Source organism: Plecotus auritus (assembly GCF_963455305.1).
Source record: "Plecotus auritus genome assembly, chromosome: 10".
Classification (NCBI taxonomy): domain Eukaryota; kingdom Metazoa; phylum Chordata; class Mammalia; order Chiroptera; family Vespertilionidae; genus Plecotus; species Plecotus auritus.
Window position 1 is genome coordinate 26,150,710 of NC_137785.1, and position 16,188 is coordinate 26,166,897.

General features: G+C 40.0%; 1 protein-coding gene across 2 annotated transcripts in view; it reads right to left on the reverse strand.

Moving 5' to 3' along the window:
• The window catches only part of ZCCHC14 (zinc finger CCHC-type containing 14), a 67,166-nt gene that overhangs the window by 17,322 nt on the left and 33,656 nt on the right, over positions 1-16,188 (reverse strand). For both annotated transcript variants that reach the window (XM_080646063.1, XM_080646062.1), the window contains one exon: positions 7,506-7,579. In XM_080646063.1, coding sequence (XP_080502189.1) covers positions 7,506-7,579 — 74 coding nt within the window. The remainder of the gene's footprint in view (positions 1-7,505; positions 7,580-16,188) is intronic.

A 16,188-nucleotide genomic window follows, 5' to 3' on the forward strand; every position in this document is an offset into this window, starting at 1 on the left:
CTCAGAGAGCTACTTAGCCTTACTGAGATAGATTTAACACATCTTAAGCATACACAAAAAGCAAAATATGCACAAAATAGATACGTACTTAGGATTTCTTCACACTCAAGAGTCTAATGCTTAGTCACTTTTCACCTCAGTTCGCAATAGTAGTGTTTTTCCACATGGCATCACACTCCAGAGCATGTGGAGTGACATTTTCTTTGCCCACACAGGAATTCACCAAGCCAGAGGCCTCTGCCCACTGCTCATCCACATCCGTTAAGGTAAGCGGAGACTCAGTGCCACCACACCTACTGCCAGCTCTCTGAGAAGTCCCAAAGCAACCACAAAGATGAGCAAAGCAGGCACATAGAAAAAGGCAGCTTGGAGAAAGCACAGACCATGCATGGAGAAGAAAACTTAGAAAAAGTTAAAACTATCATTAATATTCTCAGTGAACTAAGAGAAGAAAGCATAGCCAAGGACAAGATGCTATGAAAAAAAGTCACAGAAAGTGTTCTTTGAAATTAAAAATAGAATAGCAAAAGTGAAAAATTCAATTGAAAAGATGGAAGATGGGATAATCTTCCATAAAGTAGATAAAACAAACAAAAAATAAATGGGAAAGAAAATAGAGGGGAGTAGAACCAAAGGACCAGTCTTGAGGCCCAACATGCAGATAACAGGAATTCCAAACAAGAACACAGAGAAAAATGGAACAGGAAATCAAAAGGAATGATTCAAGAACAGGTCCCCAAATGGATGGGTATTTTTAGACTGAAGGGAACACTGAACCTCAGCATATGATGACCACGGACCTATACCCAAGCAAGTCTCTGAGAAATATACAAATACTTGGACTAAGAAATCCTGAAAACTGCTGGAGACTGTAAAACAGGTCATAGTGCAGGATCAAGGAACCAAAACAGAGTCCTGATTCCCAACAGCAACACTGTAAGATAGTCAATAAGCAGTGCTTTCAAAGTCCTGAGGAAAAAGATACAACTTAAAATGGCATTCTCAATGTCAGAGTGACTGTTCAGAGGCCCTTCCAAAGAGACATGAAAAGTCTCATAAACTGTACCTCCTAAGACCCAAGAGCAGGGGACCAGAGCTAGGAGGTGGGGTGGGGGAGGGAGGAAAGAGCCTCTAGGTAATGATGAAAGGGGGATCATGATGAGCATGATGAGAGCTGTGTACAGGGCTGAAGACCTGGAATCCAGGTGGAGCATAACCACAGCTCCAAAGATGAAACTGGGATACTGGACACTTCTCAACAAGGGGAATTTTAGACACCCAGGGAAAACCTTAGGGGTGAAGTCTTTTTGTAAGTACTTTTCCCTGAGCAAAATAACAAGCAAAAAGAGACACTTAACTCCAGGGGAAACACAATGTAGGAATGGAAAAGTACTACCATATGGCTCCAGTCAACAACTTTCATATAGTCATACTAATTACCATTCAACCACCAAGACATAAGAAAAGAAACAGTTCCCTGCGACTCCTGGCAATGTATGAAGGATTACTGGACTCTAAACTCTGCATATATGTGTGTGTGTGTATATCATGAAAACAAAAACTAAATTAAAAAAATAGTTGACAAGATTCATCCTTTGCTAACAGTGATGAAATATTCAGAGCAGTTAAGACTGTTTTGAGATGACAAATTAAATTTTCACCCTGACCGGTGTTTCAGTGGTTAGAGCATGGGCTTATACACCGGAGGGTTGTGGGTTTGATTCCTTATTGCAGGTTGGATCCCTGGCCCCAGTTGGGGTTCAAGAGGCAACCAATTGATATGTCACTCTCACATGGATGTTTCTCCCTCTTCCCTTCCACTCCCTCTAAAAATCAATGGGAAAAAATTCTTGGGTGAGGATTATTTTTAAACAATTACATTTTAAAGAAAAGATACAGTACTAAAATAAATATAATGTCTAGGCTTTTAAGGAAAAATGGCATAAAATGTTTTCTTTTTTATTCATAGTGTTCTATAGTTCTTTAAAAAAAAAAAGAATAGTGTATTGATTTTAGAGAGGAAGGGAGAGGGAGAGAAAGAATAATCTATGTGAGGGCGCAACATCAATCTGCTGCCTCCTGCATGCCCTCTATTGGGGAATTGAACCAGAAACCTGGGCATGTGCCCTTGACCAGAATCAAACTGGCAACCTCCTGGTGCACAGGATGACACCCAACCAACTGAGCCACATGGGCCAGGGCTCTATAGTTCTTTTTAAGTCAATAAAGCTCTATAATCTAATAGGTGTTTCAAGGGTTTGTGTAGTCTTTTGATGTTTTTCCTCCCTTTCTTACATGTGTAATAACTAAAGAAAACTTTTTTTAGTTTTAGTTATTCCAATTTCTCAAAATGAATTTGAAAAAGCTGGTAAAATTTGGACATTTCACATGTACGAAGTTAAATACTAATTTTATTCTCATTTGCTTCCTGTATATTGACTTGGTTTCCTCAGTAACCAGCAACTACAACTTCAACAAAAACAAAATCATCCATCTACATGGAAAAGAAGAAGAAATTCAAACTCCTGTTTGTAGTACATTTGTGTCTCTTAAAACCATCTTGATCTGGGGTTATGTCTTCCTATAAAAGAGTAATCTTTAATTTGTATCCTGGAAAACAATGATACATAAAAATCAAAACTAGAGATAAACAAGGCTGAGAAAATTGGTGGGACAGAGAATCACTGATTTCTCCCTGAATAAATGAAGGCTTTCAGGAAAAAGTATTTCATCGAGTCTTTCTATACTGTTAGCAAGACTGTCGAATCTCATCGAGGTATAGCAGACACTCTTAATAATTTTTTTTAATTGTTCTGGTACAGTATAATAGCTATTTATTTCCATATACAAAGGATAACCTATGTAAAGGACTATTTAATCTTCATTAGTTAGGGTTCTGTGGACAAAAGAAAAGGTTTAATCTTAGGCATGTTTTTTTTTTTTTAAGTTTTATTAACTTATAACTGACAATGAACTGCACATATTTATTTTCTTTTTTTTTTAATAATCATGTTTTATTTTTGTTAATCCTCACCTGAGGGTATTTTTCCCATTGATTTTTCAGAGAGAGTTGACAGGAGGGGAAGAGACAGAGAGAAACATGGATGTGAAAGAGAGACATCGATTGGTTGCCTCTTGCACGTGCCCCAACAGGGGCTGGGGATAGAGCCTGCAAATGAGGTACATGCCCTTGACTGGAATCAAACTCACAACCCTTCAGTTTTCCGGCTGATGCTCTAAACCAGTGGCCGGCAAACTGCAGCTCACGAGCCATATGCGGCTCGTGAGCCGCGGTTTGCCGGTTTGCGGCTCTGTTGACTGAGTTTGCCGACCACCGCTCAAACAATGAGCAAACCGACTACAGCAGAACTTCACATATTTAAAGGGCACAATCTGATGCTTCGACATATGTAGACATCCATAATGAAACCATCACTCCAATCAATATAATGTACATATCCTTCGCCCCCAAAAGTTTCCTACTGTCCTTTCCTAGGAAGCCACAGAACTGCTTTGTCACTGTACTTTGCATTTTCTAGAATGCTATGTAAATGGACTCTTATTTTGGTTGTGGGGAGGTCTGGTTTCTTTCACACAGCATAGCTGAGTTTCATCCATATTTCTGAGTGTATCAAGTTTACTCTTTTTACTTTCAGTAGTGCTCCACTGTATAAATATGATACAATAGTTTGTTTATCCATTCTCTTGTGAAGGGATATGTGGGGTGTTATAAATAAGGCTGCTATGAATATTCATATACAAATCTTTGCATGGATATATGCTTTCATTTCCTTTGGATAGGTACTTAGGAGTGGAACTGATGGGTCATATTTTAGGAATATGTTTAACTTTTTAAAAAACTGCCTAATTATTTTCCAAAGTACTCACACAATTTTACATTTCCATCTGCAGTGTAGTAGACTTCCAGTTCTTCCACATACCTGTCAGCACTTGGTATGGTCAGTCTTTTTACTTTTAGCCATTCTAATACTCATCTAGTATCTTGCTGTGTTTTTTTTTTTATATATGTTTTTATTGATTTTTAGAGAGAGAAGAAAGGACAAGGATAGAGAGATAGAAACATCGATGAGAGAGAAACATCATTGATCAGCTGCTTCCTGCCCGCCCCTTACTGGGGATCGGCCCACAACCAGTGCAAGTGCCCTGACTGGAAATCAAACCGATGACCTCTTGGTTCCTGGGTCCACGCTCAGTCATTCAACTGCTGAGCCACATTGCCCGGGCTACCTTGCTGTGGTTTTATTTATTTATTTATTTATTTATTTATTTATTTATTTATTTAAATATATTTTATTGATATTTTACAGAGAGGAAGGGAGAGGGATAGAGAGCTAGAAACATCGATGAGAGAGAAACATCGATCAGCTGCCTCCTGCACACCTCCCACTGGGGATGTGCCCGCAACCAAGGTACATGCCCTTGACTGGAATCGAACCCGGGACCCTTCAGTCCGCAGGCCGAAGCTCTACCCACTGAGCCAAACCGGTTTCGGCCCTTGCTGTGGTTTTAATTGGTATTTCCCTAACTACTAATAATGCTGAACATCTGTTCATGTATGCTCTTTGCCATCCATACATCTTCCTTGGTGAAGTGTATGTTCAAATCTTTGGCTCATGTTTTATTGGACTGCTTTCTTATTATTGAGCTTGAGAGTTCTTTACGTATTTTGAATACAAATTATTTACCAGATATGTAACTTGCAACTATTTTCTCCTAGTCTGTGCCTTCCTTCTCTTTTCATTTTTTTTAACAGTGCCTTTTGAAGAGCAAGTTTTAAATTTTGATGAAGTCTAACATATTTAGTCTTTTATGGGTATTTTTGACATTGTATCAAAAAAAAAACCTTTGCCTCATTTAAGTCACAATGCTTTCTCCTATGCTTTCTTCTCAGACTTTTGTAGTTTTAGGTTCTACATTTAGGTCTGTAATAAAATTTAATTTCTGTGTAAGAGGTGAGATTTGATCAAGGTTCATTTTTTTGTGTATGAAATATTTGTTTCAGAACCATTTGTTGAAAAAAATCCTTTCTTCATTGAACTGCCTTTGAATCTTTGTCAAAAATCAATGGACCACTTCCATCTGAGTCTAATTCTGAACTTTGTTCTGTTCTGATCAATGCCTCTACCCTTGCAGCAATGCCACAGTGTCAGGATTCCTGTGGTGTAACAGTAACTCTTAAAACAAGGTACTGTGAGTCTCCCAACTTTTTTCTTCTTTTCCAAATCATTTTGAGTACTCTATAGTTCTTCCCATATAAATTTTAGAATCAACTTGTTGATTTGTAAAACAAAAAATTCTATTGGGACTTAATTTTTTTTTTGGGGGGGGGCATTAAAATGGGAAAAAGTTTAAAGATATGTTGTCTTCTCGTCCTGAAGCCCACCAGTTCTCTCTCTCTATAGAGCTATAGAATCTGATGATAGCTAGCTAGAGTGACCACAGTGAAACAAAACCATAAGGTGGCTGCACTTTTCTTACACGTGAATAATACATATCTGTATCCTACAAGCAGTCACTTATTTCAGAGCAGAGGACAACTCACCAGCACATAAGCACACAATTTAAGCTGCACAAATTAATGGTGTGTTTTGTAAATAAGATAGTAATTTTTTTAAAATGTTGATTATATCTTTCCTTTGTACCTTGAATACCATCCAACAAATGCATTCTGGACTGTAAATTCCTTTGGGCACAAGTTCCCACCTCAAAAGAATAGCTAGTTGGACTATTGGGAGGATTTTCACTTTCCTAAACACAAGAATACTTTTACCAGTTATCACATGAGGAAAAGTCAGCTTTTCAGACACTTCAGCTTAACCACTGGGGTAAAAACATAGAACCCTGTGTGACAGTCATCAGTGTCAACTCCAAGCAATAGTTCCTAGTCTAGTGCCGCAAGCTCAGAGCTGTGACTGGCCTGAAGGCCAATGGCTCCAGGCTCCTTTTGGAGTTGTGCAGTTTGCTTTCAGAGGACTCAGACAAGAGTCCCCATCCCTGCCAGTCTGCGACTGCCTCCTTCTCCTGCTTATAATCCCCTCCTCCTCCAAGAGGTCGTGAGAGGCCAAGTGTCTATTCTACCAAAGCTCATTTCTTCAGTGAGTAGCAGCAGGCAGTTGTGTTGTATAGGATTTCTGCATCTCACGCTGCACAAGCCCAATTCCCTGCCACAAGTAACAGGACTAAAGACAGGGGCAAATCAAAGCCCAGATGATCAGATGGCCTGTGAGTGGGGCCAACCATCCCAGATCCGCCCTATGCTCAGCAGCTTCCCAAAAGGGTAGGCCCTATGGAGGCAAATAATGATTGCCAACAGCCCCTCAGGAAACACTAGACGGCAAAAGGCAGCGAGTAGAGGGAGGAGACAGCGTGTCCAGGGTCTGAGGACTTGCTGGGCTCCTGATGCCTACTGGCCTGAATGACGCTGGGATTCTGAGGTTTACTGGTTCCTGAGTTTGGGTGCTAGTCGCAAGCTTTAGCAATCTCCAAAACCTCACGTCTTTTCCATACATTTTGAAAAGACATCCGTAGCTTAACAACTGACTCTCACAATGCAGTACCTCCCAAATCAAATGAAATTTTATCCTTTTAGTGGAAAAAGTATTTTCATGCAGCTACACTCTTTGAAAAACTAGTAAACTGCACATAATATACATACTAAATACTACACAGAAGCTTTTATTCCTGAGAACATTACCAATAATACGTGAAGCAGATTTTCCTTATCAATCAGTATTCAGGCACATGGTCAAAGGAGAACCTCACACAATATACTGGGCAAGTAACAGAACCTCAGGGACATGGCCACCCAAATTCATTACCCAGCCTCTTTAACAGCTAAGTGGGACCAAGAAACTAAATTCAGGTCAACAAAACATAGGAAGTGTCTAGCACTGCCTTGGAGGGTCTCTAATCGTAATACATAATATGTCTCAATTTTCATAATTCTCCACGTAAGCCAACTTAGGTAACCAACTACTAGCAGCTGAGCATGTCAGTCTAGAGAGCATTCACCATATAGACCAAGAAGCTCTTGTCATCTAGTGGGCAGAGAAGAAGAGCTTTTGTTTGCAGGCTTTTACTATATCCAGATCTTGTGCTGAGTGCTTTGAAGGGGCTGTCTCATTTCATTTACCCCCAAACTCCTCCTCCTTTACCGACTGGAGGTGTGTTAGGGCACAGAAGTTCAGCATTGTCCTCAGTCACATGGCTGACAGGGATAGAACTGAACTGTTAACTCCAGGCCCTCCCCCTCATGGAGGCCACTGAGGTCAGGAAGTGAGTGCCCCCTAGGCTGAAGCCCAACAAACCCAGTCCTGGAGATGGCCCACCCATAGGTCAAGTCCCAGCTTTCTATCTCCCATAGCACTAGCAGTGTTTTGCAATATGGCCTATTTTTTATTTAGATAAATAAAAGTATCAATTCATGGTAAATGTTCCCTCCTATCCCTTAGAGGAGAAAAGGGGAAAAAAACTTAGCATCTTACCTCAAAGGAACATTCAACATTTCTTTCATTTTTTTTGTGTGATAATCCCTTCAGGTCTATCTTTTCAACACTCACTGTAAAAGTAAAAAAAACACACACAAAAACAACAAACAACAAACAAAATTATAAAAATGAAATAAAATCCTGAAGTACATATTACTTTAGCATTTAATATTTTAGCAATTTTCAAAATAAGGCTTTCAATGCCCAACGCTGCTCAGTCTCTTCTGCGGTGTGTTCACCTGGAATGAGAAACTTAAGAGGAAGCAAAAAAGCTGTCACACTCAGGAATGAAAAGTGAATTTAAAAGTAAAGCAAGAAAAACAGGCAAAGAAATAAATACAAATCATAGAAAAGGAAGAGAACAGTGCTTGAAAAGAGAACATAAGTTTATTTGAATGCACACAAGTATGAACTAATTATAACTGAAGATTAGTTATGATCTGTTCCAATTTCTGAAAAACTAATGCTCAATGTTTTCCACTATTACTGTTTTAGACACAGCTGCCCAGAGCCTCTCATTGGATCTTCTTGTCTCATCCTTCTCTGACAGGGCAAGGCTGGAGGTGAAAAGGGCAGCAGTTAGTTATAGGAGAAACAGTGAAGATTCCTAATGCTGCCTCTAAAGAATATTGAGGATTGTCATAGACTGGCTGCACAGACAGACAATGACAAAAAAAGACAAAGCACCATGAGAGGAAGAGTTCTACAGGCACCAGCTTCTTCATACCACCCTTTTCACCCACATGGGTGCATTTTTTTATCCTCAAGAGTAAAATGATACATTAGAACATCTTCTTCCACTACTTTTACTCTTTTTGGAGGACATATGGCAGGGTTCTATGAGGATTTATTTCTACAGACCTTTCAACCCAGCAGTCCAATACTCAACATAATTGTTACAATTCCTACAGAAGCCCATGCTCCTGGTCTGCCACACCAATGTTTCCCAAAGTCTTCTCCAAGGAACACCAGTCCTGTGAGATGTTCAGAGCCACCCCTGAAAACCTTCATGGTCAAAAAATTTGGAGGAAAAATCTGCAAAACTCCTTGTAGATTGTCCATGTACATCAGCAAATTAAAGGCTCTGAGAAGTCCCACAACAAATAAATCTTTTTATTAACAATTCCCCAGTTTTTTTGGTCACAGAACTCTTTCTTCCCCTAACATCCTAGAGAAAAAGAACTGCTTTGTCCAACATGCTTTGGGGGAGATTCTATGCCTGAACCACCCAATACTGTAGCCACTAACCACATATGATCTTTTAAATTTGTATTAATCACAAGAATAAAATTAAAGTCTAATTCCTCAGTTGCACTGACCACATTGTGTCAACAGCCACCTGTGGCTAAGTGGCTACCATAACGTACAGCACAGACAGAGAACACTCAGTCGTCACAGAGTTCTACGGGACAGCACCGTCCTAAGCCAAGGGCTGGAGAACCGCAGACTGCCCTCTGCTGGTTTGTGTAAATGGTTTTATTGGCACATAGCCACACTGCTTGCTTACATATCATCAATGGCTGCTTTCCACTCCACAACAGCAGAACTACGGTATGCGTCTGAAAGCCAAAACTATTATCTGTATCTTTGCAGAAAAAAATTTGCCAAGCCCTGCTCTACCCACATGTCTTATGAAGTTCCTACTGTGAACCAGGTCCTATTCTAGGGGCTCGTAATATACCAGTGAACAAGATAGATAGGTTCTTGTACTCACAGATTATAAGAACCCACCTATCTTGTTCACTGGTATATTATGACCCTTCACTTGCTAAGTTATTCTCTTGTAAGCCTCCCTAATTTTGTAAAGCTGCATCAGGATTGATATGCATCTTGGAAGATAATAGAACCCATTTGGTTTAGAGTGTTTTAAATTTAAAATAAGCACCTTATAGGAAGGAATTACTCCAAAAAACAAGAGTATGTGTTCCCATTCTGGCAAAACAAAGAAAACACTACATTCAGAGGTTGTACAGCACCTTATTTGCACTCAAACTACTCACTGTTCCTGTACAAGTTCCTCAGTCAGATAGTCAGCAAATAAACAGCTTTTATGTTTTCAGAACCACTATTTTAAAAAAAACTTACCCACAATGACATCATTCTAATCCAGATCTTCAACTTTTTTAAACAATAGGATATATAAAATCAAGAATACAGAAAAATTTAGTCAGCATTTTCCTTGGCCACAGAATACCAATGTGTACCTAAGTGTCCCAGAACTGAATAATATTAGGATTTATGGAAAGAAGCAAAAAAACAAAAACACAAAACCTCATCTGGTCTGAATGCAGGAAGTGACTCATATCTGGACAGGAAAATGTGAAAAGCAGATGAACATTATTCAGCTGTTTTCAAATAAAAAAAGCATTTGAACTCCAGGAGTGAAATGTTTGTGAAGACTCTTCAAAACCATCAGGCCAATCAACATGGTGCTTTGTTTTAGTTGTGTAAGTCAGTGCCACCAACACTACATATAGGAATGCTGCAGCAGCTTTTGCCACCGGGAAAGCTCTGGATCAAATAAATGGCTTAAAAGTTCTGCCACTTTACTCACAGTGAAATTCTCTCCCTACTGCCCTCCCAGAAAACAACACCTGCCATTATACAGGCTCTAAAAACCGGAGAAGGGGAGCCTGCTGGAATGGAAAGGCAGGAGGGCACCTGTGGGATGACTTTCGGTAGCAGACATCACTGACAATGGTTAATGTGAAGGGCAGCATTATGGGATGCCTAGTTAGGAATCAAAGATGTTTAAGTACACTTTCAATTTTTGAGCTATATTAAAGACCACGATTACAAAAACAAAACCATGACAAAACGCTTATAATACAACTAAAAATATAAATTACATGCAAAACATGATTATAGTTGTTTATAATATAAAAGTAAAACTGACTAAAAATAAATTATCGAAAGTAATAGCAATGATAGCAGGAATAATTATAATTGGTGGTAAAATTATGAGTAGCCTTTCCTCAAAATTTCTGTAATGTGGTTTCATAATTTTAAAGTATATCTATATGCATACAAATATCTATTTACAATCCACTTAAAGTCTACTGGTAGATGAAGTGACCCCTCTCGCCCTTTCTCTCTCACCTTCCTGGTCAGTCCTGCAGACTGAATCATCTAACAGTCACAGAAGTCCCACTACCTTCTGAAGAGTACAAGCAAACGTGTAAATTTTAGGGGCTAGATATCCATCCATCACCTGAAGGGACAGACAGTGAAAGGTGACTGTGAAGACGGGATTTGCATCAACTGGAAAGACTCGAAGACATAAAGGGCGCACTTCTATTTGGTCGGAGATGAGCCAGTCATGGCCAGGAACAGTGCCCTAAAAGGCAGACTAGGAAGGACAGGAGCGTCCATCTGGGGAAACAATTGGGGACAGGAGAAAAGGGCCTGGGATCCAGACTGTGTATAGGTATGTCTATGTAGGAGAGATAGAAATGGGGCAAAGGGATATGAGGCTAGACCATGTTGAGATGATAAAGAAAAGGACAATATGCTTTTTCCTTTTAAAATTTTGTTTGTTCAAACTTTTCTTCTTTCAAGATGCACACTAGAAATTCTCAAAACTTACAAATTAGATCACATAACTACTAATAAAATGTGTCAGTAAAATGCATTAAACTACTTTTAGAATTGAATCAATACCTAATTTTAATTCCTTAAAAAATTTTTAAGTTGATTTGAGAGAGAGAGAGAGAGAGAGAGAAAGAAACATCAATTTGTTGTTCCACCTATTTGAGCATTCATTGGTTGTTTCTTCTATGTGCCCTGATGGAGGGCTGAACCCGAAGCTTTCTCATATAGGGACGACAACACTCTAACCAACAACTAAGCTACCTGGCCAGAGCTCAATACCTAATTTTAGAAATCAATACACTAATACTGGCAGGTGTGGCTCAGCTGGTTGAGCACCATCCTGTGCACTGAAAGGTCACTGGCTGGATTCCCGGTCAGGGCAGGTTTCAGATTTGGTCCCCAGTCCCGGTAGGTAATGGGAGGCAACTGATTAATGTTTCTCTCCGACAGTGATGTTTCTCTCTCTCTCTCCTTTCCTCCCTCTCTAAAATCAATTAAACCCAGCTGATGTGGCTCAGTGGTTGAGTGTCGACCTATGAACCAGTAGGTCATAGTTCAATTCCGGGTCAGTACACATGCCTGGGTTGTGGACTTGATCCCCAATTTGGGGCATCCCAGTGCAAGAGGCAGCCGATCAATGATTCTCTCTCATCACTGATGTTTCTCTCTCTCTCTCTCCATCTCCCTTCCTTTCTGAAATCAATAAAAATATATTTTAAAAAAATAAATAAAATAAAGAATAAAAACTAATACACTAATGTAACTGAAACAAGCGGTCGGGAATTTTGTGTAGAAAATACAAATGTGCTGTAATAAAAGCCCAGGCAAGCAGCTGAAAGGCCTGAAGCAGGAGCAGTCACTGGGGCTGGCAAAGTGTCACAGATGATTTAGGACAGTGGTCGGCAAACCGCGGCTCAAGAGCCACATGCGGCTCGCGAGCCGCAGTTTGCCGTTCTGTTGACTAATGAGTTTGCCGACCACTGATTTAGGACAATGACTGATGGAGAGGCCACACAGCCAGCAAGTCCCAGGACCAGTAAGACATTCTCTTCATTTCAGCCCAGGGAGCTCCTGGATAAAACTGCCACAGCCTAAGGACCACATTCGCTAACAAGTATCTTCAAATGATTTATAAGAGCCACTGTTACATCAGTATTTATAAGACACCCATAGATAATGACTTTAATATGTTCCAAGAATAAGCCACTCTTTTGAAACGTTTTCCCTTTCTAAAGTCTTCTGGAAAAAACTGGGTGGTTGGTAGTTTTCTGCCAAATATGTCTTTTATTTGATTTCAAGGTGTCTTTATCAGTTTAATTCTAAATGCCCAGTAACAAGAAACCACTTCAAAAATTACCAAAAATACACTAAATACAGTAGAAAGGGTAATATTTATGACTGAGAGAAAATATTGTAGCACAAACAACTCCTTCTCCTAAGATCTATGTAAGCAAACTCAAGTCTTCATACTTGAAATAAAGACACTAAATCAGAGTAACATTTAGGATGCTTCCTGCTTTAAAATTTTATTACTGAAATCTAGTTTTCATTTAAAAATTAAAAAACTGTATTCTTGAAGGTCCAGCTGAATAATGTTCCTAAAATATCAACTTGCTTTTTCACTTTCATTTACTTGCCTGTGTTAATGGGAATACATTTTAAAAGCATTGCTTCTTTCAGCTGTTGTTAAAATGTGAACATTCACTACTACACTGATTAAGCTGATTCTTTTTTTCTACATTGTTTTAGGACATATATCATGCTATATTTAAGGACTCTATCATATATTTTTCTTTGATTTGTTAGTTCTTCAGAAATTGAGATAGAAACAAAAGTAGTGCATAATTGAGAAATCACAAAGCTGATAAAAGGTATTTCTAAAGTAGCAAAAACAGGAAATGAACACACATTTTCCATTTGAGTGATAAGACACTTGCATTTTGGAGTCCAAGGAATTTCATTTATTTATGTTTCAGGGCAAACAGTTTCTTTAGCATTACTATATATTCAGCACAGTACCAGCCACACTGATGGAAAAGTTACAGAGTTCAAAGTGGTAATACCTGGGCTAGACCTCAAAGGGAAGGGCCAATCTGGGCAGAGCAACACGGTGGCCCAGGCCCAGGTATGACAGCGCACTGTGTTTTATTAAGTTTAGTCACAGTGGGAGCCAGGACACAAAGAGAGGAATGACAGGAGACCAGAGCAGAGTGGGAGGACAGTCACAAGGAGGCAAGGGCACAGACAGGGCCAGCCCACCAACCCCACAAGGGGCACATAAAGAAACTCACGCCTCTCTACAGATTAAGGGAAACCCACGGGCTCTGCAGTGAGACAGGCTCAGTCTGAAATATGACACTTTCCAGCTCAGTGACCATGGGCAGTTATTTAATCGTGAACAGAAGGAATAATGGTTCCCACTACAAGGGTCTGTGGTATCAAGTAGGTGAACACATGCAAGCTGTAGGGTGGTTAGTGTTGTATGACATTAGCTGCTGCCATCAGTGCTGCTGCCAGGCTTCCTAAGCAGGGGACCATGATCCAACATGCTGGACAGGTTCCTGCTCAGAAAATGGGCTGGAGAGATGAACCCACAGGCAGCAGAGAAGACGGAGGCCTGAACCAGGATGGTGGCCCAGTGATAGTAAGAAGAAACCACAACAGCCTTACAGGGATAGACATGCCAGGACTGCGAGGTCTAGACCCCTTAAGAGGGATAGAGAACTGTCATGGACTTCTAGGTTTTGTCCCAAGTGCCTGAACATTGGTTATCAACCACGAATATTGGAAACCCATTTTAGGGGGTGGCAATGGAAGTCATGATTACATTCTAGGCATACTGACTGAGGTACTAGTGAACCATCTAGGTGGAAATAGTCAATGACCGGAGGGTTCACAGGGGTTTGGGGTCCAAGAGAATGGTCACAGCTGAACTCTCAGATCTGAAGTCATCAACAGATTGACAGTGGCTCAGAGAAGACTGCTCAGTGTTAGGTGGGGGACCAAGAAAGAGCCAGGAGAGCACTGATGTTTAAGGGGCAGAAGAAGAAGGAATCGTAAAGCAAACAGAAGCGAAAAGAAAGGAAGGAAAAACCAAGCCAGCGTGTTTTCTGGAGACCAGAGGAATGTTCCACACCAAGGCTTGTGTATGTCTGATGTTCCACAATTTAAAAAATGAAAAGAAAACAAGGGAGGACAAAGTCTGGAGTGGGGTAGTCACAAATGCCAGGTGAAACAGAAGATGACTTATCACCCAAGGAGTCATTTGTGACCTCCCATGAGAGCAGCTTCAGAGAGAAGGATGCTCAAGTCAGAATGCAGGACTCAGGAGTTATGAAGAACTCACTGTACGTCCAGGAACTAAGCTGTGGGCTGTGAGTGTACAGCACACATGATCAGACATGACAACTACGGCAGATCAGGAGAACTACCCCAATCATTACTTGGAAATGCATAAAAAAATGTAATGTTTTGATGGATGGAGAAATGGGCAGATAGGGACAGGCAAGTAAAGTAAAATGTTATAGAACTTCTTTCACTTAGAATATTATTAAAAGTAATTTCCACCTCACCTTGTACATTTATAACTGTCTCCCTAAGTTTTAATAATAATAAATACAAGTGACTGGATTTGGGGAGACTTGCTTTCCCAGAGTGTATACAACAGTCCTGCACATTCCTGAGTAACTCAAGGCCCCAAAGGAATACACAGATTACCTGTTGCCGAAGCCAAATGTGGGCAACCACTATACTGTTTTTCTATGTCAGCACTTGAAAATGTTCACATTAAACAGTATAGAAAAAAGGTTAACACTCATTTTTTAATGTGTCCTTTTTAAGCACTGCCATTTTGATTTTCATTTTCTGTTTTCTTCAGTCTAACATTAGTGGTAAGAGTATTAGCTCTGGGTTGGAATCCCGGGGAATGTTACTTATCTGTGACTCAGTTCTTCCATCTATAAAATGGGGCAATAATCTCTTCATGGGATTGATATTAGAATTAAATAGGTATAACTGAGCCCCACAGAGTTCTTCAGAAAATTACGTGGGTTAGTCTATGTAATAAGCTTGGAACACGACCTGACCAGAGCAGTCAGGGTTTCAGACTGTCCTTATTGCTATTCCCTGACTCTTATACCAAAGAAATGGAAAAGTCTGAATTCTTTATTTTATAAGTGAAATTGTATCAGGACAAACTTCCAAATAAGCAGAGAAAAACCAAAACACATGTGGGTTACAGAAAAGACAATGAGAAAAGTTTATTATAATAATACTTAGAGTGACTTTAGACTTCCAAAAGAGCAATAACCTAGGCTGAAGAGAATATTACAAAAAGTGTGATGAAAAACGAAGTTAGCTTGCTTAACAATTTCTGGATGGAAGAAACTATTACCAACTATAACCACTGAATGGAGAATACTGTAGATAATTGATGTCTGGCACAAGTGATGCTAAAGCTGGCTCTCTGGGCACCAACGAACACTGACAAAAGGAGTGACAGAGGTAACAGCCATATATTCTGCAATTATATTTTTAAAAAGGAGTGAGGGGGTTCTTGATAATTATGTCTTGAGGAAAAACCACTGTGGTGAGGAAAAGGCCAGCCCTTCAGACTAGGAGGGCGCAGGGCACAAGTTCTACTATGCTGGACTGCCTGGAGACAAAGGGAGCAACACCCCACGAGGCACTGTTCCCTGGATGACACTCAGAAGGAAAAAGGACAGGAACAGTTTTAGGGGAGAAAGTGCCTATGACTGAGTGACACCATTCTTGCAGATGAGGCCCTGCTGCATCCTGAGAATAATGGTCCCTTGGAATGGAGTACATAAAACAAGCTGACTGTGCCCCATGGCTGCTATAAGGATTTACTGTTTTAATACCATGTCATGGTCACATATAAATAAACATGGGTGCAGACATTAGAACATAGATATATCCAGCATATGACCCAAGTCAGACGGGTGGCTTGCTATGATTTTATCGAAATGGAGCTTTATTTAAAAAACAAAGTGCTTACTAAGCATCTGTGAGGCGCAAAGCACTGTGCCTGAGACAGGAGGGAGACAGAGAATGGAAAACACAAAACAAG